Source organism: Petaurus breviceps, unplaced genomic scaffold (genome assembly GCF_028583685.1).
Source record: "Petaurus breviceps papuanus isolate PSGF00001 unplaced genomic scaffold, PetGlider_PUasm1.0 171, whole genome shotgun sequence".
NCBI lineage: Eukaryota > Metazoa > Chordata > Mammalia > Diprotodontia > Petauridae > Petaurus > Petaurus breviceps.
In genome coordinates this window covers 25,495,003-25,520,214 of record NW_027185754.1, presented here as the reverse complement: position 1 = coordinate 25,520,214, position 25,212 = coordinate 25,495,003, and the positions used below count along the sequence as shown (strand labels likewise).

The window sequence follows — 25,212 nt, the reverse complement described above, 5'->3', positions numbered from 1 at the left end:
GTTCAATGGGAAGGGATATATACCAAAAAATGCTGGTTTGAATGACTGAGTCACAATGGACACTAAGGCAATCTAAAATTTCTGACTCCCTTAATTTTTCAGATGTAGGACAACCACACTCTCTGCCAAAGCATCATTTGGTGCCTCCAACATAGAAAATACTAACTTGGATGTTTGAGCCCACCCCCGAAAAAAAATCACAAAATTATAAGATTGAAGATCTGGAAAGGATCTAAAAAGATCAATTAGTTTAATATCATTTGAAAGAATAACTAAGATCTGAAGAGGTTAAGTGAACACAATTACCACAATCACACAAAGAAAATAGTATTGAAAGATTTCAGAACTCTGATCAAACCTTTTTTTCATACAGGAATAAGACTACCTGTCTGTCATTTCTCATACCCTTCCTGATGGTTTCTTGGACACAGTAGCACACTGATCCAGCAACTTCTGATAGAAACTCGCTAAAATACAATATTAACTGAACAGTGTTACAAGGTGTATAGTCCCTTAGGAACTGCTATATTTATACATTTATACAAGATACATACAGGTTTGGGTTATAATGTATTATTCCGAGATGGAGAGGAAATTTAGAACTCAAAATCTTATGCAAGTGAATGTTGAAAACTAAAAATAAATAAGTAAATAAATTATAATGTATTATTCCCCTTAAAGTACTTTACCATGCTGATCCATGTTGGTTCCTCACATAGGTTTCATCTCCTATGGACCATGGACCATCTCTAATTCCTGAAATGTTCTCATTCTTCACCCCCATCTCTTACAACACTGAGCTTCCTTCAAGACTCAGCTCAAATGACACCTTCTACACAAGACCTTTCCTGGTTCCCCCAAGTTGCCAGTGGCTTCCTCCCTAAGGTTACCTTCCTGCTCTTCTGCATGTATCTTGTATATAACTATTTGTCATCTCTACTATTCAAATAAAATCTCCTTGAGGATAGGGATTGTTTTTACTTTTTTTGCATGTGTATTTCTAACAATTAATACAATGCCAAGCACATAAAAGACACAATACTTACTGCCTGCTTGATTGATAATAATCACATTGTGTAAGTGAGCAGTCTTAACTTTAGAGGATTTAAGGTGAAACATGTCTCCCTCCTAACTTTAGGAAAGTGGTAGACTATAGCTATGAAACAAAGGTTTGTTTTTAAGATGGCAAGTAACTTTGCCAAGTCCCACAGATAGTAACAGAGACATAATTCTAACATAGGTCCTCTGACCCCAAATACAGTTACTTTTCCACCATACCATTTGTTCTCACTTAATTAAGATTTTTTTAATAGTTGTCTGGCACTGATTTTTCCCTTACAGAAATTATTCTGCTTCCCTCTAAAAAGCTATTCAATAGAGCTCTCCTTTAACATTTATTTCACTTGTTGTCTGATATGAAGGAACTGATAAGAAATTGATGAGAAACTATGGTCAGTAATTCCCAAGACTCTCTCTGAAACCTTAAGAGTCATAGTCATACACTCAGCACCACACCCAGAAATAAACCTTGAGCAAGTTACTTAACCCCGATTGCTTAAAAAGGAAAAAAAAAAATTGTATTTGGGGCAGCCAGGTAGCACAGCAAGTAAGAGCACTGGCTCCAGTGTTGAGAAGACTTGGAGATTGAATCCCGGGCTCAGACACTTAGCACCCACCCAGAAACACCTGGCCGTGTAACCTTGAGCAAGTTACTTAACCCCAATTGCTTAGGGGAGGCCAGGTGGCTCAGCGAGTAAGAGCACCGGCTCCAGTGTTGGGACGACCTGGAGATCGAATCCCAGGCTCAGACACTCAGCACCACACCCAGAAATAACTGGCCGTGTAACCTTGAGCAAGTTACTTAACCCCGATTGCTAAAAAAAAATAAATAAATAAAAAAGAATCATAGTCATATTGAACAATGAAATGCAGCAAATATTCATTAAGTATATACTATGTGCAGAGCATGGTGCTGACTGCAAGAAGATGCAAAAATGAATAAGGCTTCTTTCCTCATAGTTTTCAATCCAGCAGGATTATAATAGACACTATAAAGATATCAGCACCTTTAGGGCAGGAGAGATAGTATAATTAAATTGTCTTTGATAAGAGTCAGAAGACCTGGGGTTCAAATATAGTGGTTGATATCTATGTGAACGAGGCAAGTCACTTCACTTTTCTGAGTCTTGTTTTCCTTGTTGGTAAAATGATGAAGCTAGAATAGATGGTCTCTATGACCTCTGCCAATTCTAACACTCTGAATTGGACATGTCCTCTTTGCATCCTGTCTAAATCCGCTGCTTTGTGTATGAGATGCTTAATAAATATATATTTAATTAAAAGTTTGGTAGGAAAGGCAACAGGGCTAAGTGAACAGTGATTTGGCCTCAGGAAATCAGAAGACCTACTGAGTTCAAGTCTCACCTCTGACAAAGTGGCTCCCATCATTTAACTTCTGGGTACTCTAGGCAATACTCAAACTCTAAGCTTAAGTACAGCTGTGAGTAGAGTAGAGGGAGTTTCCACCAAAGATTTCTTTATATCAATTAAGTCATAGGTCAAGGCCACCTCCCCTCAAAAAATGTTTAACAATATAATCCATTATTCCATACACAAGTAATTTGTAAAGCAGGATATAAAGATTGTGGCCTACAGTCCTACACATTGCAACCTGAGAGATTCCCATACTTCCATTCAGTCCTGGATATCTACATATTGTTGATTAGCCTAAATACCCTGGCATTTACTTTATTCTAGTCCTTCCAACACGGAAAAGTAAGGAAGGCCTCCAAAACGTTGGGTGGACTTCTTCATGGCAAACTTATGAGTAGGCATGGACAAAAATCAAACAGAATGGGCCAGCATGGTTGGGTTTCCATGCTTGTTGGGAAAGAACTTCCCAATCAATGAAGGCACAGATCCATTAAAGACTAGTAGGTATCTCTGATTTAGCCACTTCAAGAATCAAGTAATAATTTAGGTAAGAAGTTCACTTAATTTCCATTATCAGAACAAACTTTTTTTTTCCTCTAGGATTCATTCATTCAACAAATATTTATTAGGCACCTTCATGCAAAATTACTGCAATAGGTCCCCAGAGAGATACAAAGATTAAATAAAGGTTCTCAATATTATCTAAGCTCATCCTGCATCCAGGATATCCTATATTCATTCTATCCTCCACATAGTTGCCAAACTGATATTCCTAACCATGTTACCTTGGTTCAAAAAGCTTCAGTTGCTCCCAATTGCCTCTAATGATCAAAACTAAACTCCTTTGTAAGGCTGTTAAAAGTCTCCTTCCAATCTACAGCCAAACTGAAAACATACTATTCTAACCTCTCCAACTACCCCCACCTCAAACACACTCCACTTCAGTCAGAATGATCTGCTTGCTGCTCCTCTCACAAGGCATTCCAATCTCCTGTCTGCATGCAATGACAGTTTCCCCTGCCTGGAATAGCCTCCCTCCTCGAGCACCAACTCCTAAAAACCCTCAGTTTTAGTACCTCAATTGTTAGTACTGTCTACTCTCAACTGTTAGTACTGCCCATTACTGTGTACTGTTTTGTAGGTAGCCATTATTTTCATGTGTGAATATATTCTCCCCTCTAATACAAGTTCACTGAAAGAAGAGGTTGTCTCTTTTCTTTGTACATCCAATGTCTCGCACACAACAGACACTTAATAAATGTTTATTGATTGATAAGACCTATAAACTATAGGTAACTATAAAACATATTACTTTGCAAATTAATTAGAGCAAAGTAACCACTTGAGTGATGAATGAAAAAAGACGGCTATCAGGGAAGCCTTCATGCAAGGGATGGCATCTATGATCATTACTTGATCTTTAATGTTCATCTATCTGCCTCCTTCTCTTTAATACAGTCACATATTGGTGTTGGAATCCCTTAGGCAGTAGTGCTGGATAAGAAGGTGAGCCCAGAGAAGATTTAGTCCAAACTTTGCAGATATGGAAACTGAGGCTTGGAGTACTCTGAACCTTTTCTTTGGCCCACAATTCTTATTTGTACATCAACTTCATGAACTGAAACAAACTGAAATTTGTCGAACTATACAAGTCATATTACGATGACTGTGGTAAAGAGATGATCTTGTACACCTAAAGGATATGTGTATGTGTCTGTGTGTATATGCATATATATATGTACAATGCAAGTTCTGACAAATCCCACCAACCTGGAAGAACTTCCAGTATAAATCCAGTAACAGTTAGACTGTCTGCCATCCCTGGACTAGCCCAGTTAAGTACAACCTAGCTCATCACCAATAGGGGGAAGAATCATGCAATTCTTTGACCATGGTTACCCATGAAATGCTGGTTTCTACAAGCAAAAAAGTTAGCAATCCTAAAGCCCTTTCAACAGGGAGATCTCTTGTTCTGTAGGAAAACCCACAAAACTTCCTTATCTGTTGTTACCCAGAAAAGTCATGACAGTTTTAACTAGGTAGAAAATAACTGGGTTGAAAAGGAAATTAAATGTGATGACAACTGTACTTTCCTTAGTTTGAAGGGGTGGGACAGAAACCTAAGTTGAGCATATCAGGACTTTCTGAAGTCTAAGACAATAACAGATTATTTCCAAAAATATTTTAATGCACAATTTCAAGATGGTATCAGACTTCAAAGAAGGACTAACTTAAATATAAGAAGTAATAATTACTGGCAAATATAATTATTAGAATAGTTTTGTATCTAATAAAGAAAAAGAAAAACCAAACCTCACATCCATTCCCTGTTCTTAAATTTAATAGTAAATTTTATACTATTAATAGAAACAGTGTAGTAGAAAGGAAAGAGCTCTTGATAGGATCCAAGAGACAAATTCTAATCCTTGCTCTGTCACTTGGTCTTGGGCAACTCAATTAACTTCTCTGAGTCTCAATCTCTTCATTTGTAAAATGGTGATAAAAGGCTTAAACTACCTACCTCCCAGGGTTATCCTGAGAGTGCTCTATAGACCTTAAAGTGCTAAAGAATATATGAAAAAGCATTTATTAAGCAGTTATTATATGTCAGGCATATAGCTAAGTGCTATGGATAGGAATACAAAAGAAACAGTCCCTAACATTCCTACATTCTAACGGAAGGGACTACATAGAAGGATGTAGAGGCTGTGAAAGGATAGGTGTTTAGGACTGAGAAATCAAAGAGATGGTGAGTCCAGCCATAAGGCAAATCAACTGACACCCATTTCTAGAAGCAATGAGATATTATTATTAGTTATTATCACAAGTTCCACCACTGATAAAAATTTAAACTGTCTGGCATAGTCTGGGCAATGCTACCAACTAAAGTCAACCTAGTTTAAAATTAAATTAGAAGCTTAATTCAATTCAACAAAAATTTATTTGAACAGCTGCAGCACCTTGTAAATAGGAACTAGGAGGAGTTGCAAAATTTAGGTAAGAAACAATCTGTGCCTTAGATTACACAGTTTAGAGTCTAGAACATGATAATAGATACAATAATAAATAAAAATTCTATATCACTTTAAAGTTTGGGAAGCACTTTACAAGTGTCATCTCATTTTACCTTCATAACAACCCTGTGCTATTATTATCATCTCCATTTTATAGATGATGCATGAGACCGAAAGTTAAGTGATTTGCCTGGGTTCACACAGTAAGTGTCTGAGGCTAGATTTGCACTCAAGGTGTTCCTAACTATAGGTCAAGTACTCTAACCACTTCACCACCTATCTGTCTCTAATACATATATACACCTACAATTACAATATCAAACAACAAATAATTAACCTAAGTCCATAAGGGAGAGGAAGAAAGGAGAGAACATTTATGAAACTGCTACCATGTACCAGGCACTATACTAAGCACTTTACAAACAATTTCTCATTTGATCCTCATATCAACCCTGTAAGGTAGGTTCTATTATTATCCCCATTGCACAGATGAGGAAAATTAACCCGAGAGGTTAAGTGACTTATCAAGGTCACAAAGCTATTAAGGACCTCTGAGGTTGATTTGAACTCAGGACTTTGAACTTGAGGCCCAGGGACTAGGGAAGTATGAACAAGGTCTCATAGCTGATATACAGAAGAAGTCAGACTCAGATTCAAGTCCCCGAATTTTAAATCGATGCTTTTTCCACTGCACTGGGGAAAAGATAAGAAATTCAATTTGGGGTGTATTGAGTTTGAAGTGCCAGTGAGAGGTTCTGTCTTGGTAGATAAGCCATAGAAGGACTCATGTATATCCAGAATTCAGGAGAGGCCAGGAGTAGAAAAAGATTTGGGTGTCATCTATACTATAATAATAGCTGAAACTGTGGAAATGAGACTGCCAAGAGAAGAGAATCAAGGATAAAACCTTGAGGGATGTATAGCTTAAGACACTGAGATGAAGAAATAGAGAAGTTAGAAAGGTAGACCAGGAAAAGTGTGGAAATCTCTAAAGCTAAAGGAGAAGAATATATTCAGAAAGAAAATGTAGACAATGGCATCTAATGCTGAATACAAAATTGTTAAGGAAATAACACCAGAAATGGAAGTCAGAAGGCCTCAGTTGCAATCACAACTCTATCACTAGTTACATGACTACAGACAAGTCACTTCACTTCTCTGGAGTATACTGGGATAGTATTTATATAACCTACTTTATAAGAGTGTTATGAGGAAAGTGCTTCTTAAGTTGCAAAGTACTACCTATAAAAAGTGCACAACTATAATTATTGAAACAATCTTTTGACTTCTCACTTGTTTCTAAACATCTTGTTTAAAAATAAGTTGCCCATAAATTTCTTCCAAACAAAATATAATAGTGAGCTTATACATAATTGTTACACTTCAGTGTAAATTTCATGAACTGGGCAGACTCACAAAGCAAAAGAAGCAAGACTCCTCTTTCTCATGAAAACAGAATTTATGCATTTTGTATTGACAAATTCCTTTAATATCTCAAAAAGGGATTGAAGCCTGCCTACAGCTAACCACTTAGCAAACTGCTGATCAAAGTTTACTGAGTAAACCAATACTCTGGCACTAGTACCTACTTGTAAGCACAAACACTAAGCACCACACAAACATAGAAACCACTTAGGAAAAACCCCAATATTCCAGAGATTTAAATTCCTTCATTCTCAAATTACTAAAACATGGCAGTATACCAGGAACAACTTGGGGGGGGGGGGGAGCAGGGGGAACTAAACTTTAAAACAGCTAAATATGGCACCAGTCAATCAATAAACATTTATTATAGGTGCTTATACTAGGCACTGAGAAACTGAAGATACAAATATAAAAAATGAAACAATCTGTGCTATCAAGGATCTTACATTCTAACAAAGGAGCTTATGTTACCAAACCTTTAAACAAATACCACCACCAAGTAAATTTGTCCTGTTATGTCTTACAGCCGCCCCCAATTTGGGGGAAGGTTGAAAAATATAGAAACATGGTTTATTTCACCTTCACGAATTAAATTACAATCTCTATTTAACAATAACCTGAATATTGTACACACAAACTCTGCAACAAAGTAGAAAATTTTCTTTCCCTGCAAGTATTGTTAAGTATAAAGAGTCTATCATCAGCTGCTCAGTTAAAACAAGGCAGGCTACTAGAATCTGAAACAGTGATAAAAGACTTAACTCTTCTAAATCTTCAAGAATCAGAAAATGGGGCGGCTAGGTGCAGCAGTAAGGAAAGCCCCAGCCCTGAGTTCGATTCCAGCCTCAGACACTTAACACACACACACACACACACACACACACACACACACACACACACACACACACAAAACCTAGCCGTGTAACCTTGAGCAAGTTACTTAACCCCAATTGCCCTCCAAAAGGCAAAATATAAAAAAATAAAAAGAATCAGAAAATGGCCTTTCCCTCTATAAGGAGAGGGAAACAACAGTAGAATCACATACCATAACTGAAACATAAATTCCCTCTAAATCTTCCCCAATAAGTGAGCTTAGTCTTTGCTTGAAAAAAATACAGCACCTGAGAACTCACACTTATTCAGAGTAGACTCCATTACAGAACTGGTCTATTTTTTTTTTAAGGAAGAATGGTTGAGCCTTTGACTTGGTGTACAGAAATCCCAGAAGAGGAAACTCTCTCTACCAATTTAAGTTGGCACCTTCTCTGCAATTCATAGTTTTAAACAGCTGTCTGAGAACTAAAAGGTTAAGTGACTTACCCAAAGCCAAAGCACTGTGTGTGTGTGTGTCAAAGATTCTTTTAAGACTTAAACCCTGATCTTCTTGGCTTGGACCCTAGTTCTCTGTCCCTAACATTGCCCCATACCTCTCCTAATTTTTATGAAATTTCAAAAATATGCCACTCTGAAAACGTGTACTCATTTGTTCCTACTTCTGCCCCCTGGAGCCAAGCAGAACAAGCCTAATCTCTATTCGGTGGGGGAGGGGAGGTGTTAAGAACCTTCAAATTCTTCCGTACAAACGGCTATCAAAACCCCAGTATCTAAAAACTAGAAAACCTTCAGAAGTTATCTGAATCAACTCATACCTGAGCAGCAATAACTGCTACAGCTTCCCCAAGAAGTTGAGCCATCAAGTCTCTATTTGAAGACCTCTAGAGAATGGGAGGTCTGCTGTGGCCCATTCCACTTTTGGTCAGCTGTGGTCTGGCTGCAAGTTTTTCCTTACATCGAGGCTCAATAGCTGCAACTTCCATCCACTGCTCCTAATTCTGCTCTCGGGAGCCAAGCGGAGCAAGTTCCATACCTCTCGCACATGACAACCCTCCAAACACTTGAACTGTAACTTTCCCCTTAAATGACACAATCAGAGCATCTCAGAACTGAAAGGGTCTCTACGAATCATCCCGCAGAACCCCTTCTGGAGCAGGCATGCCCCCTGCCACATCGCCGACAAGCAGGTATCCCGCCCCGACGTAGGACCAGCAATGGAAGGGGCATCCCCAGGTCTCAGCTGGGAAACTGCTAGGCATGCTAGCCTGAAGATCCGACCCCGGAGGCCCCAGGCGACCTCAGGGGACTGTCCATCCCCCCACCCCCTAACCCCTGTGCCAAGCTCTGCCGCTGACTTCGCGTGTCCCCTTCCCTCTCTGTACCTCAGTTCCCCCATCTGTGAAAGTGAGGTGGACCAGATAATGTCTCAAGTCCCTCCTAGTTCTGACTTTCAGTGGCTGTTCCCCCCCTTCTCTGCAGGTCGGCTCCAAGGACCGGTGGGGACAAGGTGGACGGAAGGCGAGATCAGGGGTGGGAAGGGGGACAGAAGCCGCCGGGGGGCGGGGAGGCGCCGCGGCCGTCGCCCCCACTCCCCGGGGCTCCCGGAGCTGACAGGGGCGGGGGCCGGGACGGAAAGAAGGAGGGAAGAAGGGCGGGAGGACTCTCAGCTGCACCGCTCCCGGAAGGCGCGGGACCCTGGAATCAGCGCCCCGCGGCCCCACCGGCCCGGCCCAGAAGCCCAGCCCTTACCTTCAGGTCGTTCTCCGGCAGATACTTGCAGAGCCGCGCGATCTCCACATACTTGTCCAAGTCCAGGGGCGCCATTTTAGGAATAACAACCCGCAGTGGCGGCGGCGGCGGAGAAGGCCGAAGCCGGAACTCTGTACAGCGTCACTTCCTGTAGACGCAAAGCGTCTCTACGTCAGGGAGTGAAAGTTTGCCCTTCCGCTTCTTCCTTCTGCCCGCCCCTACAGCCCTACTCCTGAATGGCTTAAGACTGAAAGTCGCGGGAGTTACTCGGGGAAAAGGACCCGTGAGTCTCTCGAAACTTACCAGGATCCGTAGGGTCCTCCCAGGAGCCGCTAAGCCGCTTGGGATTTGTAGTTTCCCATGTCAAGCAGCGCTTCTTATACCTCTGTTTTATGCACATAAACGCACTTAGGGAGAGACTTGCACATACACCTACATGCACAGAGCAAAGGCCGCCTTATCCCGTGCAGGGGATCGATGCTGAATTGTGACGTGGAGAACCTTCTCTGGACATCCAAGCCTTGGAGCCCTCGACCTCGCCCCTCCCCGCCCTGCGAGATTCTGTCCCTCGTCTCCGTTAACCCCGCGTCCCCCAACTCAGAGCCTAGTTCACACCCTGGCCCCTTCGTCCTTTTCCCGGCTTCCTAAGCATTATTCTCCTTCGTGTACTCCACGATCCAGTTACACTGGCTTCCTTTCTCTTCCTCCGACCTGACACTCCTCCCGAGACAGAACACTTGCACTAAGCGGTTCCCCACGTCCGGGAATGCTCTCCCTCCTTGTCCCCGCCTCCTATTTTCCTTGACTTCCTTCAAGTCGCAGCACAGATTCCGCCTTCTGCAAGAAGTCTTTCCCGATCCCTTTTATTGCTAGTGCCTTCCCTTCGAGATTACATGCAATTTATCCTGTATATATCTTGTTTATACATAGTTGTTTGCGTACTGTCTCCCCGCTATATTGTGAACTCCTAAAGAGCAGGAGTTGGGTTGCTTTTTGGTTTGTTTTTGCCTTTCCTTTTATCCCCAGCGCTTAGCAAATGCCTGGCACGTATTAGGAACTTGTGGGTTGATTGACTGATCTCCAGGTAAGGAGAAGGGGGAGGGGAATCCCCTCCTCGTCGTAGTCCTGGGGATGCACTAGGGTCGCAGGTGTCCTTCCTGGGTACGCTAAACAGACTACAACAGCCCCAGATGCGGAAGAGGACTGACTGACTGAGGACCAGGATCCTAATCCAGGTAAACAAGTGGCATCATAGAAAGAGTCCTAGGAGGCATGAGACCTGGATTCCAGTCCCTGCACTGGTCTCCATGCTCTTTGTGTGACCGTAGACAAGTCACTTCCTCTCTCTGGTCCTCATTTGTTCTCATCTTTAAAATGAGGAGTTTGGACCGTATTATCTTCAAGCTCCCTCCCGTTCAGACATTCTACCCATTCTGCCCAGGTCGGCAATCAACTCCAGCAAGCCACTTCCTTTCACTGCGTCTCAGTTTTTGCCTCTTTAAAATGAGTCCCCTCAGTCTATAAGTACATAGATCTAGCACTCTGGATTCTCCATATATGGCTGACCCTCATTCCAGGGGGTGTACTACCCTTTTAACATACAAGGATGAGATAGAAGAGAGGCTCTAGGGCTCTGTGATTTTTTTTTTTTTGATAGGTATAATAACAGTTGACATTTATATACCATTTGACATTTATTTTTTTAATTCAATTTTTAATTTATTAATTTGTTTACTTTTAGTTTACAGGATTCAATGCCACAATTCCTTGAATTTCACATTTTGTCCCCCTCCTTCCCCACCCCCCCATGGCGTCTTATAATCAAGTATAGGATCTGTAAATACTTTCACATTATACAATGGTCAGGTTATAAGGATGGATTGTACCAGCTGGAATGAAAAATGGTAAAGAGGACATAAAATCAAATAAGAGAACGAAAAAGATCAGGTATTTTGCTTCCACCTGGATATAAATTTAGTTCTTTCTAGTTCTTTCTCTGGATGCACGTTTTTCTCTCCATCATGCGTCTTTTGGGATTGACTTATATCCCTGCATTGTTAAGAAGAGTCCAGTCTATCAAAGTTGGTCATCACACATACATTGTGTCTGTAATTGTGTACAAATTCCTCCTGGTTCTACTCTTCTCACTCAGCATCAGTTCTTTTAAGCCTCTCCAGGTAAATATGAAGACCGCCTGCTCCCCGTTTCTTATAGCGCAATAATATTCCATAACATGCATATACCACAACTTGTTCAGCCATTCCCCAATTGATGGACACCCCCTTAATTTCCAATTCTTTGCCACAACAAAAAGAACTGCTATAAACATTTTTGTACATATGGGTCTTTCTCCCATTTCTATGATCTCTTTGGGATATAACCCTAGGAGTGGTATTGCTGGATCAAAGGGTATGAAAGTATTTATAGCCCTTTGGGCATAGTTCCAGATTGCTTTCCAGAAAGGCTGGATCAGTTCACAACTCCACCAACAATGCATTAGTGTTCCAGTTTGCCCACATCCTCTCCAGCATTTGTCATTTTCCTGTTTTGTCATCTTAGCCAATCTAACTGGTGAAATGTGGTACCTCAGAGTTGTCCATTTGACATTTAGATTTAAGGCTTTTAAAGCTTTGCATTCATTATCTCATTTGCTCTTTACAACATTCCTGTGAAATAGGGATTGAAACTATTATTAAAATTTGCAAATCATCTAAAAATTGCATAATGCATAGCTCCCCTTAAACCCTTTTTTTTACCACTTTGCCAAAGTCGTTTTTGAAGTGGCTTTTAGGACTGTGGCCTTTAGGGTCTTTTAATCAAACTGTCAATAGATTTGGAGTCAGAAGATCTGAGTTCATATCTTTACTGCCACCTCCTACCTTTGTGACCTTGAACAAATCTCATTTCTAGGCCCTACTTCCCCTTTAAAATGAAAGGCTCACACTTACAGCTTTAAATTCTCTGATTACTAAGGAGAAAGTAGTCTATATTCAGAAGGCTCTGAACTTCTCAGGGAAAAAAAATGTTCTAGTATTTTTTATCTTGGGTAGCAGGGTGAAGAGGACAGAGTGCTGACCTGGGATACACAGGTTCAAATTCTAGCCCTAGCAGTGACCCATGTGATCATTGGAAAGATGCTCAAAATTCCCCCCACCTTTCCTTCTTTCTATCTTTCTCTCTATGTCTCTCTCTCTGTCTCTCTGTCTGTCTGTCTGTCTGTCTCTCTCTCAGCATCAGCCTCTTCAGCTGTAATGTGAGGATAATACATATCCCATAGGGTTTGTTTCAAAGAAAGAGCTTTTTTTGTAAATATTCCTTGTGAATAGAGATTGTTTCATTTATTGTATTTGTATTCCCAGCACCTAGTACAGTTGCCTGGTACTTAGTAGGCACTAAATAAATGCTTGTTTATTGATTGATTTTTTTTTTTCTTTTTAGAGGGGGGAAAGTAGGGCTATTGGGGTTAAGTGACCTGGCAAAGGTCACACAGCTAGTTTTGTGTTAAGTGTCTGAGGTCAGATTTGAACTCAAGTCCTCCTGGATTGATTAAATTAGGCACTTTAGAAATGGGAAGTTTTGGGGTGGCTAGGTGGTGCAGTGAGTAAAGTGCTGGCGCCGGTCTGGAGGACCCCAGGTTGGTTCTGACTTCAGACACAACACCCACACACACGAAAAAAAAAAACTTAGCCATGTAACCTTGGGCAAGTTGCTTAACCCCAATTGCCCTCCAAAAGAAAAAAAAAAGGCAACTTTCATTATTAGGAAGTCATTTCACTTTTCTTATATTCAAGGAAACTATATAAGAATACACCCAAAAAGCCCACTAAGTACAGAGGCCTGTACTTGGAGCTGGGGAAGAGTTAAAGTTTAGGTAATTACAGAATTTAAGAATCAAAAGACACCACAGAAGACATTCACCCATATCTGAAGAGAAACTCCTTCTATTAATAAATCAATCAACAAGTATTTATTAAATGCCTGCTGTATTCCAGATGCAGTTTCAGAAGCAATGCTGAATACTAGGGATACAAAGACAAAAAAGAAACAGTCCCTGACTTTAAGGTGCTTGCATTCCATTAGAAAAGACAATATGTATACATACATATATACACACAGAGAGACTTGTGGGGTGTGTGTATATGTGTATAACCCTGAGTCAAAGGGCCAGTTGTGTGGGATTCTGTCTTCGCTGATGAAGTTCAATGCCCTCCCTACGTGGAGGGGGTAGAAGTTGTTGAGAGATCCAGTCTCTTCACTTTCTTTGGGCTCTTGAATCTCTTCAGCTCCTCTCAGCTTCCTGCATCTAGAGTGAAGATGCATGGGATTCCAACCTTTCTTCATGGCCATGAAGAGAAAACTCTGGGAAAAAGCCAATGTGAGAGGAGCTGACAGTCTCCATCATGTTGCTTTCTTTGGGGTTTTTTGGTTTGGTTTTTTGTTTGTTTTTTGCTTTTTGGAGGGCAATTGGGGTTAAGTGACCTGTCTAAGGTCACACAGCTAGTTCTTGTGTTAAGTGTCTGAGGACAGATTTGAACTCAGGTTCTCCTGACTCCAGGGCCAGTCCTCTATTCATTGCACCACTTAGCCACCCCCATGTGGCTTTCTTTAGCTTGCTACGTGAGCTGGGAATTTTCCATTGGGTGAGATCTAGAACTCTGTCTTGGTTGAGCTGAGCTATCTCTCCCAGTGGGAAAGCTCCTTTAACCTTTATTGTCTGGTATGTGTTCTCACCTGTATGCTTTCTAAGATTTCTATTTTTCTAGAGACTTGGATAAATGGATTTCTTTTCCAGTTGCTATATGAGTTCATTGTGGAACTGGCATCTGGTGAGAAAGGGGTCAAGCCTTGAATATAAAGGAAGTACTCCTTTCCCATTAAGAAATAGCAAGCAAGGGGGTGGCTAGGTGGCTCAGTGAATAGAGCATCGGCCCTGGAGTCAGGAGGACCTGAGCTCAAATCTGATTTCAGACACTTAACACTTACTAGCCCTGTGACTTTGGGCAAGTCACTTAACCCCAATTGCCCTGCCCTCCCCCCTCCAAAAAAAAGAAATAGCAATCGAGAGTTTAGCTTGAGGGTACATGATTTAGATATAAAGACTGATACTATAAGCTAAAAGAGGAAAGCAAAGAATAGTTTACCTGTCAGATCTATGGAGAAGGGAAGAATTTATGGCCAAACAAGATATAGGGAACATTATGAAATGCAAAATGGATAATTTTGATTACATTAAAATGAAAAGTTTTTGCACAAACAAAGCCAATGCAACCAAGATTAGAAGGGAAGCAGAAAGCTGCAAAACACTTTTTACAGTGTCTCTGATAAAGACCTCATTTCTAAAATATATAGAGAACTGAGTCAAATTTATAAAAGTACAAGTCATTCCCCAGTTGATAAATGGTCAAAGGATACAAACAGGCAGTTTTCAGAGGAAGAAATTAAAGTTATCTATAGTCATATGAAAAAATGCTCTAAAACTATTGATTAGAGGAGTGCAAATCAAAACAACTCTGAGGTACCACATCACACCTATCAGATTGGCTAACATGGCAAAATAGGAAAATGATAAGTGTTGGAGAAGATGTGGGAAAGTTGGAACACTAATTCATTCTTAGGGAAGTTGTGAATTGACCCAACCATTCTAGAGAGCAATTTGGAACTGTGTCCAAAGGGCCATACAAACATGCATTCCCTTTGACCCAGCATTACCACTTCTAGGGCTTTATCACAAAGAGATCATAAAAATGGGAAAAGAACGCATATATACAAAAATATTTATAGCAATTCTTTTTGTGGTGCCCAAAAATTGGAAACTTGAGGGGATGTCCATCAATTGGGGAATGGCTAAACAAGTTGTGGTAGAGGAATGTAATGGAATACTATTGTGCTATAAGAAATGATAAGCAGGTTGACTTAAGAAAAACCTGGAAAGACTTATATGAATTGATGCTGAGTGAAATGAGAAGAACCAGCACATTGTACACAGTAACAACCACAATGTGCAATGACAGACTTTGATAGACTTATCTATTCTCAATAATGCAAGGAGCTAAGACCGCTCCAACAGACTCATGATGGAAAATGCTATCCACAACCAGAAAAAGAACTTTGAAGTGTGAATGTAGATGGAAGCATACTATTTGCTCTCCTTTTGTTTTGTGTCTTCTTTTTTGTGGTTCCTCCCATTAGCTCTAATTCTTCTTTATATCATGAATATGTGAACATATGTTTAGTATGAATGTATAAATAGTTCAGATTGCATGCTGTCTTGGGGAGAAGGAGGAAAAGGAGGGGGAGAAAATTTAAAACTCAAAATCTTATGAAAGTGAATGTTGAAAACTAAAAATAAATAAATTGATAATTTTTAAACCAAAAATTTACATCCCCTAAACTAATAATATATCAAGGAACATATATATATATATATATATATATATAATATCTGTTCCTTTACATATATATATATATATATATTTCTAGCCCAGTGCCTCCTCTCTCCAAGGAAAAGTATATTCCACATGTGGAATATGGTCAGTGCAAAGGATTAAGGATAGTAGATGGAGTGGCATGTATTAAAAGCAACAAAAATACTAGTTTGACTGAACTATAGAAAGAATGAATATGATGGAGCAATCAGCCTAGAGTCAAAAAGACCATAGTTCAAATTCAGCCTCAGGTACTTTTTATAGCTTTGTGACCCTGGGCAAGGTATTTTGCCTCTACCTCAGTTTCCTCAATTGTAAAATGGGGTTAATTATTGCATTTATTTCTCTGAGCTATTGTGAGTATCAAATCAGATAGTATTTATAACATACTAAGCACAGTGACTGGTACATAGATGTTTAATAAATGCTACATTTCTATCTTTCCCAGGGTTGCTGTAAGGATAAAATGGGATAAGATTTATAAAGTGCTTTTGCAAACATTAAAGCACTATATAAATACTAGCTACTATTATTAATGAAGGGAAATGATGTATAACAAGCCTGGAAAAGTAGGTTGGTATCAGTTTTGAAGGATTTTAAGTAGCAGAGGAGATAAAAGGGAAAGACATGAGATTTTAGAGAGTAGTAGAATAAAATGGTTAGACCTGCATTTTAGGAAAACCACTTTAGCAGATATATAGAGGATAGATTGGATGGGGCAAAAATTTGAAACAGGGGGGCAATCGCTTCTAGGCCTTTTGGCCTAATCAAGTGTAGTATCTGTTCTTATTAGTGAAATAGTGGGGCGAGTAGGTGGCACAGTGAACAGAGCACTGGCCCTGGAGTCAGGAGGACCTGAATTCAAATCCGGCCTCAGACACTTAACACTTACTAGCCGTGTGACCTTGGGCAAGTTACTTAACCTCAATTGTCCTGCCTTCCCCCCTCCAAAAAGCAAAATAAATAAATTTAAATAGCTTAAGAGGGTATTCCAAGCATGGGAAACATCATAAGGAGATGCCCAAAGGCAGGGAAAGGGCAAGGCATACTCAGGGCACAGAGAAGAGTGCAGTTTGATTGTAGTAGAAAGTAGGTGGAGGGGATTATTAATATGAGATATGGAAGAAAGGTAAAGTGGCAGGGTTTTGAATGCCTCCCTCACTAGGTTGTTATAGGGATCACACAAGATGTTAGCTGTGAAATAGTTGTGAAAAATATAAAGTGTAATACAGTGTGAAGGATTACTGTTACAAGCCCCCCTCCTTGATGGCTCTGGGTCAGTTACCATTTTGGCAACTAAAGGCTGAGGTGTCTTTTTGTCCCTGAGCAAAGTACTATATTACTCACTTTTCCTAAGTGCCTTGCAATGTGAAGGTCCCTCAGGAAGATGTATCTCTCTCTCTCTACAGCAGATACTAACTAGAAATTGGAAGGGAAAAGTCTTCTGGAGTGGCAGGTAAGTGCATGGGATGGGGAATGTGACAGTGAGTGACAGACACATCAAGGTTGTTTGGTAGAGAGGTAAATTGTGCAAGCAGTGTGACTTAGTAGAAAACATGGTGGTTCCAGAGACAGAAGACCTGAGTTCAATTCCCAGACATGGGACTTTGGGTAAATTGAATAATCTCTTTGAGCCTCAGTTTCTTCATCTGTAAAACAGGGATGATAATACATGTACCTCATATTTCAGAAGGAAGCCATGATAATTAAAAACAGCATGACAAGGGTAACGAGTTCTATATATAATTTGTTATTTTTATCATAACATTGAATGACTGAACTTGGGCAACTTTATTGAATGCCATATGCAGCAACTGGTTCCCCTCTTTCAAAGATGATCTTGATGATAAAAGTCTTCATTGTATCATGAAAATAGGTTGTTCCTATTGCTTTCAAGCTTCATCTAGCTTTTTAAGTTCCTTTTTTAAAAAATTGACTTAAAATTACTCTGGAGAGCAGACATACTACAAAGTACACTGGGACAAGGGAAAAAGCCCTGCATTTGGAGCCAAGAGAACTTAGTTTAGACGTTTACTAACGCTATGTCCCTAAAAAAAAGGTATTTCTCTTCCCTGATATTCAGTTTCCTAAACTGGAAAATTAGGATAATAATAGAATAATAATTTTGAGGAAAAACTCTTAGTCAACTTAAAATTGTTCTAGAAATATGTTATTATAGCATAGAGCTCTGTTTAAATATTTTTATTTGCAGACAACAGGCTGCCATATGAGATATGTGACTTACTGGATTGTGGTAAATTACATGAAAGTAGCACCTGTCTTAATTAGCCTTTTGTCTTGCTCAGTACCTAGTACTCAGAATCTACCACAGAGCATTGCTCATTGTAGGCACTAAATGTTTTTTGAGTGAATTGATAAAAGACATGAAAAAAGCAATGCCCTAAAGTTACTGAAAGACAGAAGAATTACTTTGGGATAATCCTCAATATTTTTTTTCCAAATGGGGAAATATTCTCATTAGAATCCTAGGGATCTGAAGACTAGAAAGATATTGGCTTTTTTTTTTCAACTGGACAGTGCTCTTTCCATTACTTAATGACAATTCTCAAGTTACTTGTTAAGCCCTCTCTCTGAACCTCAGTTTCCTAACCTGTAAAATGAGTGGTTGAACTAGATGATGTCTAAAGTCCCTTCCAGCTCTAAACCTTCTTGTGGACGTATTTGGCTGCCAGGTCCTAAAAGTCAACCAAATATTTCTTCAATAGGGACACCCCAGGAAGGAGAGGTGCAAAGAGGAAGGATTTAGTAGCTGGCTACCCCAACTGTATTTACAGCTTTCTGGGAGGATGATTTTAGTCCTGACCACCAGCAAAGCATTTCACCTCTCTCTCTCAGTTTCTTCATCTATAAAATTTACATTACAACATTTCCACTATCTGTCTCTTTGTAAGGGTTTTAAGGAAAATGCTTTGTACACCTTAAAGCATTACAGCTGTTCTAGAACATTTTGATCTCCAGTTTCCTTTTTACTTTCAGATTTTATTGAAGGCCCTCTCCCAAAAAGCTTTGTATGGGGTATATTTGTAGATATTTACTATATATTAGAAACTAAAATGTCTTAGTATGATTATGAAAACAATTTTTACCTCCAGAGCCCTAAAATGGTTTCAGGGACCTCTTCATGCCTCAAGAACCATGCACTATAGATATATGGTTCAAATACAACAGAAATCCTAACTCACATTTCTAGTGCTTTCAGTAGTGCAAAGCACACGTAACCTTACAAGATCATTCTGATGATCAAAAGAGATGGTGTAGGCTAGACACTTAGCAAACTTTAATGCTCTACAAAAAATAAGAGCCATTATTATTATATGCCTTAAGGTGCTCTAGAAATGTGAGTTATTATTATTACAAAACCACCAAAGCAACTGCTTTACCCTCAACCACAGAGGCCAAACCCCTCCCCCGTCTTATCAGTGCTTGTGGAAGGTGGAGCCCCAGGCTCTAAGTGGGGTGGATCCTGTGGCCCAGAGAGACTGAGGCCACTCGCAAGTCCGCACAAGGCAGGTATCGTGGTAACGCGGTCCTGGGCCCCACACATTCTGGAGTTTCCCTAGCCCCCAGATCGAGCCGCTCGCGGGCGAGAGCTCAATACACGGGAGGCAATTTGGAGGTGACCAGGAGGGAGTGGGGTGGAGCTACGGCATTGGGGGTGAGGGTGGGGGTGGGGAGGCGGGAACTGAAAGGTTTGAAAAGATGACCACGAAGAATGGATAGCTTGGAGCCGGGAGAAGGGCGATTGATACTTGAATTGGGGAGCAGCCTATTAAGGGATGAGCCCTTAGAAACAGGCTATCCCTTCTGCCGTTGCATATTTACTAAGCAGAGCACACATACCACCTCCTTCACTCTTTTATCTCCTTAATCCCACAAGTCCAAAGTGGTTGATTCCCCCTCCCCCAGAAGGAATATGGCTTTGTAGTTTACTGGAGACTACATCTTTGGGGTCCTCTGCAATAAAAGTCTACAAAGATCAGGACTTGGTCTTGTTTGTTTGCTTGTTTGTTTTTTAATGTCACGATGGGCATGAACGGTCGCACAAAAATCCTCATATCAAAGCTTTCCTGAGCCCGGCATTATCACAAGGCTACAGGAAACAATAGTGAGTTGCTAAAACAGTCCCTCCATTTCTCCTTTCTAGGATACCATGAAGCTACTTCAAGTCTTGGAGCCTGGAGACTGCCCCCAGAAGGCAACATGGTCAGTAATGGAAGATCTGAGTTCATACTTTTGCCAATAACTTGCTATAGGGGTGGCTAGGTGGTGCAGTGAATAGAGCACCGGCCCTGGAATCAGGAGGACCTGAGTTCAAATTCAGACTCAGACACCGTGTGACTTTGGGCAAGTTGCTTAACCCCAATTGCCCTCCAAAAAGCAAAATATTAATAATAATAATAACCAACTATAGCATATTGGACAAAGGGTTTTAGAGAATATTGGAGTTGGAAGGGAGCGTAGAGGGCATCTAGTCTTCAGGTGAGAAAACCAAGTAAAGTAGCTGGCCTAAAGTCATATAGCCAGCTAGCTAGTAACAGAGTCAGTAGTCACTGGAAGGGACCTTGGAGATCATCTACAGTAGTATAACCTGGTCATTTTACAAATAAGAAAACTGAGGAGAAAGGAGAAAATACTTGTCCAAGGTCAGTGCTATCTAACTGAAATAGGAGGCTACTATATGTATATATGGATCCCTAAAGGCTGCATATTGACTTAGAAAACCAAAAATCTATGTTTTATTATATTTTATTTTGTTAAACATTTCCCAATTACATTCCAATCTCATTCAGCTGCACTGTGAAGTTTTGTGGGTCACATGTAGCCCACAGGCTGCTGTTTGACATCTCTGTCCTAGGTCATACAGCTAAGGTAGTCAAGGGAGTGGCATTAATTTGAACTCAGGTTTTCTATCTGTCTCACAAGTCTGTTTCCATCCTACCATTCCCCTTTGTGGGCCTGTTTGCTCACCAGTCAAATCAGAGGGTTACGGTCCCTTCCAGTTCCAAAGCACTGTGATTTAAATTAAATAGTTTACAAAAAAAAAAAGATTATAGAGACCCTGTAGAACTCTATAGGTCTTCTCTAGACCCTGTAGGTCTTCTTGCAGTCATAAATTTTGGTTGGCCTTATCATTTCATCAGTATAGGAAATTCCATTTACTTATGCATATCTGTGATTTAAAAATTTTTTAAATTAAGGAACTTTCCCAGGGTTACAAAGTTACTTTTGTATCAGAATGAAGACTGTGAAGCTAGTTTTCCCTGACTCTAAGCCTACTTCTCTATCTACTACTCCATTCTACATCTCATGAAGAGTACCCTCTGTATTTAGATTCAAACTGATTTTTTAAGAGGATCAGTCATAATTATTGCAAAGCAGACAGTTATTTTACTAAAGTGCATTTATTGGGTAGAATTAAATCAATTACTATTTAATGTTCTTGGTTCTAAAGCTAGTGATGGTGATTCTTATTACCCATTTCATCTATTTTCCAGCATGAGAATATGGTTTCACTTAAATTGGTATCATTATTCCTCTACCCATTGCTCAGAATAGCAATGTGGTTCTCTTTAGAAGCAGTATGATGTAGTAGAAAGGGCCCTGGATTTAGAGTCAGAAATTCCTAGTTGGAATCCCAGCTCCAGCACTTCCTGACTGTGTGACCAGAGTCAGTGAAAAAGGTTTTGGATGCAGGGAAAAACATGTACCTTTCTTCTACACTAGCTGATTTTCTTTCTCTACTAACTAGCTGATCTGTATTTTGCCACTGGACCCAGATGGCTGCAGAGGAGAGCATGAGGCTGGTGACTTTGCACAGCCCTGCCTCACTTAAATACAATTCACTTGCAAGTCATGACATCCATCACCTTCCCCATGTCCTGGTCTTCTCTGAGAACAAAGGGCAGCTAGGTAGAACAGTGGATAGAATTTGGGGCCTTCAATCAGGAAGACTCATCTGCCTTAGTTAAAATCTGGTCTCAGATACTTACTTAGCTTGTAACCCTGAGCAAGTCGCTTAACCCTGTTTGCCTCAGTTTCCACATCTGTAAAAATGAGCTGGAGAAGGAAATGGCAAACCAGTCCAGGATCTTTGCCAAAAAAAAAAAAATCCAAATGGGGTCACAAAAAGTCATACGTGTCTAAAAACAACTGAATGATATCCACATTCAAAATAATTTTACAATTGAAATAAATGGATCCCTTATTTCATTTGTTAAAGATTCTTCAGTTTCTGCTTTATACTTATTCAGGAAACATATTGACTAGTATTTCTCAGGTAGTATTTTATGACATGAGGGTTAATAAGCCTACGCTAATATCCTCCTCTGATGCCTCATTATGTACTAGAGATGCCTCTGGGTTCTTGAAGGCAACTCCAGCAAAATCCAGGCTCTGGCAGGTCCTGCCAAACTGGAAAGGCTTTGGGTAAAGGCCAGTCAATCAACTGCATGTGCATTCATCTCAATCAATCACCCAGCAAGCATTAATTAAGCCTATTATGCATCAGGCACTATGCTAGTTGCTAGAGATACAAAGACAAAAAAGTGAACAGTTCCTGCCCTTGAGGCTTGCACTCTATGGGGTAGATGTGTAGATATATATGCATAGACAAAAAAATTGGCGGGGGGGGGGGGCGCCCAAAAAACTGTCTTCCGTCCAAGGACCAATCTAGCTAAGTATTTAAAGTTGGCCACTAGGTAAATTGTTTGTTTTTTTTTGTCATGGTCACCTATGAAAAAGATCGTTAATAGAAAGTAACAAGGTCTAGCAATAGTAATAACAGACATTTGTTTGGTACTTTATGGTCTACAAAGTACTTCCCTCATACAGGTCTATGAGAAAAGGTGGTCCTACAAAGTTCATTTTAATGAAAATTCCCTGGGCCCAGAGGAGACAAGAAGCCACAGTTCTAGACTGGTTCCAGTACATCCTAGATAAATGTTCCTTGAGTAAGTTGGTCTGACATTTCTGAACCTGAATTTCCCCATTTACAAAATGAGAAGTCCAGGAATGAAAGCTGGATTTGAGAGTCAGAGGCTCTGAGTTTGAATTCTGACTTAAACCTATACACCTTATGTCATCACTTGACCTCAGGTGCTTTATCTGTAAAATAAGGGAGTGAGACAAGATGATGGCCTTTTTAAAATTGCCTTCCAACTCCAAATCTGTTACCCTGGGATCCTATGACTAATTTTAACTGGTTATTGTAATGTGAAAAGGAGTGACAACACTAAAAAAAATACAAAGATATTACTATATAGAAGTTAGTAAATTAGCTCTAATGAATATGTGTGTGTACATATGTATGTATGTGTGTATATGTACCCCTATGACATGGATGATTCAAGCTGTATTCCCCCATTTCACAGAAAACTGAGGCTCAAAAAATATCAAGTGACTTTTTTATGACCAAATAGGTGGAGGAACCCAGCTCCACTGACTCCACTTCCAGTTCTCTTTCTGCTGCACCACCCCACATGGAAAATGCTCCTTTGAATTAGACAGTCACACTGTGCCCGAGACTCTTTTCCCTGGTGCATATTTAATGGTGAAGGAAAGCACACACCACTTCATTTATTTATCACCCTGGTCTCTTGAACACAAAATCCTGTTGGCAGGTACTCCTTGGCTCCTCCTGGACATGGCCCCTGTGCTCGAGTTGGCCATAACTGCCTCTACCTTCCCCCTGGTCAAGATACAGATCAAGGAAAAGTCTTCGTAGTTGGGGGAGCAAATCCTAATGGCAGCTTCTCGGATGTGTACTGCATTGATCTGGGTAAGATTAGGAACTGCACAGTGTCTTGATTTCAAACTCTACTGTCCCTTTGGTTAGGGTTGCCAAAGAGGAATTTCTATAAAATTCTCAGCCAATTTAGTTTGAATTGAGCTTATGTCTTGAACCCAGCTCTGCCACTTACTGTGTGACCTTGAGCAAATCCTTTAAACTCTCTGAGCCTCAGTTTCCTTGTCTGTAAAGTGAGGGTGCTAGATTCATAAGCTGTAAGGTCTTTTTCAGCTCTGTTATCCTGGGATCTTATGACCAGCCCTAATATGATTGTAAAGTTAAAACGAGAGAAAACGCTGAAAAAATAAAGATGTTCTTTACAGAGGTAAGGAAAAAGTTCATGACATGTTTCTCTTGCAGTCAGGTATATTTTTTTTCTGGATTAAAAAAAAATTATTGACTTTAAGTTTACAACATTCAATTCCCCAAGTTTTTGAGTTCCAAATTTTCTCCCCCTCCTTCTCTTCCCCCCTCCCCCTCCCATGGTAGCATGCAATCCAATATAGTTTCTACATATACCTTCATATTAAACATTAGTCAAGTTGTAAATAAGAATTATAACCAATGTAATGAATATCAAGGAAGAAGAAATAAAACAAAAAAGAGAGAGAGAAAATAGTATGCTTCAATCTGCATTCAGACTCCATAATTCTTTCTCTGGATGAGGATAACCTTTTCCATCATGAGTCCTTTGGAGTTGTTTTATAACCTTGCATTGCTGAGATGAGCCCAGTCTATCAGAATCAGTCATCACAGATACGATGTGTCTGTAATTGAGTACAATGTTCTCCTAGTTCTTGCTCCCCTCACTCAACATCAGTTTATATAAGTCCAGGTTATTATGAAGTCCATATACTCCTCATTTCTTTTTTTTTCTTTTTGGAGGGGGAAAGTCAGGGCACTTGGGGTTAAGTGACTTGCCCAAGGTCACATAGCTAGTAAGTGTTAACTGTCTGAGGTCAGATTTGAACTCAGGTCCTCCTGACTCCAGGGTCGGTGCTCTATTCACTACACCACCTGCCTGTCCCCTGCTCCTCATTTCTTATAATACAATAGTATTCCATTACATTCATGTACCACAACTTGTTTAGTCATTTCCCAGTTGATGGGCATCCCCTTGATTTCCAGTTCTTTGCCATCACAAAAAGAGCTGCTATAAATACTTTTGTACATATAGGATCTTTTCCCACTTGTATGATCTCTTTGGGATACAGCCCTAGAAGTGGTATTGCTGGGTTCAAAGGCTATGCACATTTTTGTAGCCCTTTGGGTATAGTTCCAAATTGCTCTCCAGAATGGTTGGATCAGTTCACAACTCCACCAACAATGCATTAGTGTTCCAATTTTCCCACATCTTCTCCAGCATTTATCATTTTCCTGTTTTATCATGTTAGCCAATCTGACCGGTGAGATGTGGTACCTAAGAGTTGTTTTTATTTGCATTTCTCTAATCAATAGTGATTTAGAGCATTTTTTCATTTGACTATAGATATCTTTAATTTCTTCCTCTGAAAACTGCCTGTTC

General features: G+C 40.1%; 2 protein-coding genes across 11 annotated transcripts in view; one reads left to right on the top strand and one right to left on the bottom strand.

Annotated features, from left to right (window-relative positions):
* Positions 1–9,896, bottom strand: part of PPP6C (protein phosphatase 6 catalytic subunit) — a 48,139-nt gene extending 38,243 nt beyond the window's left edge. For 4 of the 5 annotated variants that reach the window (XM_069082755.1, XM_069082760.1, XM_069082756.1 and 1 more), the window contains exons 1-2: positions 9,759–9,896; positions 9,456–9,603 (exon numbers count right to left, since the gene is read on the bottom strand). In XM_069082755.1, coding sequence (XP_068938856.1) covers positions 9,456–9,530 — 75 coding nt within the window. In that variant the 5' untranslated portion in view covers positions 9,531–9,603; positions 9,759–9,896. Of the gene's footprint in view, positions 1–9,455; positions 9,604–9,758 lie in introns of those variants that run through there. The other variant, XM_069082758.1, reaches the window with a different exon arrangement.
* Positions 9,897–10,249: 353 nt separating this feature from the next.
* The window catches only part of RABEPK (Rab9 effector protein with kelch motifs), a 32,885-nt gene continuing 17,922 nt past the window's right edge, over positions 10,250–25,212 (top strand). For 2 of the 6 annotated variants that reach the window (XM_069082753.1, XM_069082752.1), the window contains exons 1-4: positions 10,250–10,690; positions 17,290–17,336; positions 20,046–20,104; positions 23,521–23,678. In XM_069082753.1, coding sequence (XP_068938854.1) covers positions 20,052–20,104; positions 23,521–23,678 — 211 coding nt within the window. In that variant the 5' untranslated portion in view covers positions 10,250–10,690; positions 17,290–17,336; positions 20,046–20,051. Of the gene's footprint in view, positions 10,691–17,289; positions 17,337–19,320; positions 19,408–20,045; positions 20,105–23,520; positions 23,679–25,212 lie in introns of those variants that run through there. The other 4 variants (XM_069082750.1, XM_069082749.1, XM_069082751.1 and 1 more) reach the window with 4 other exon arrangements.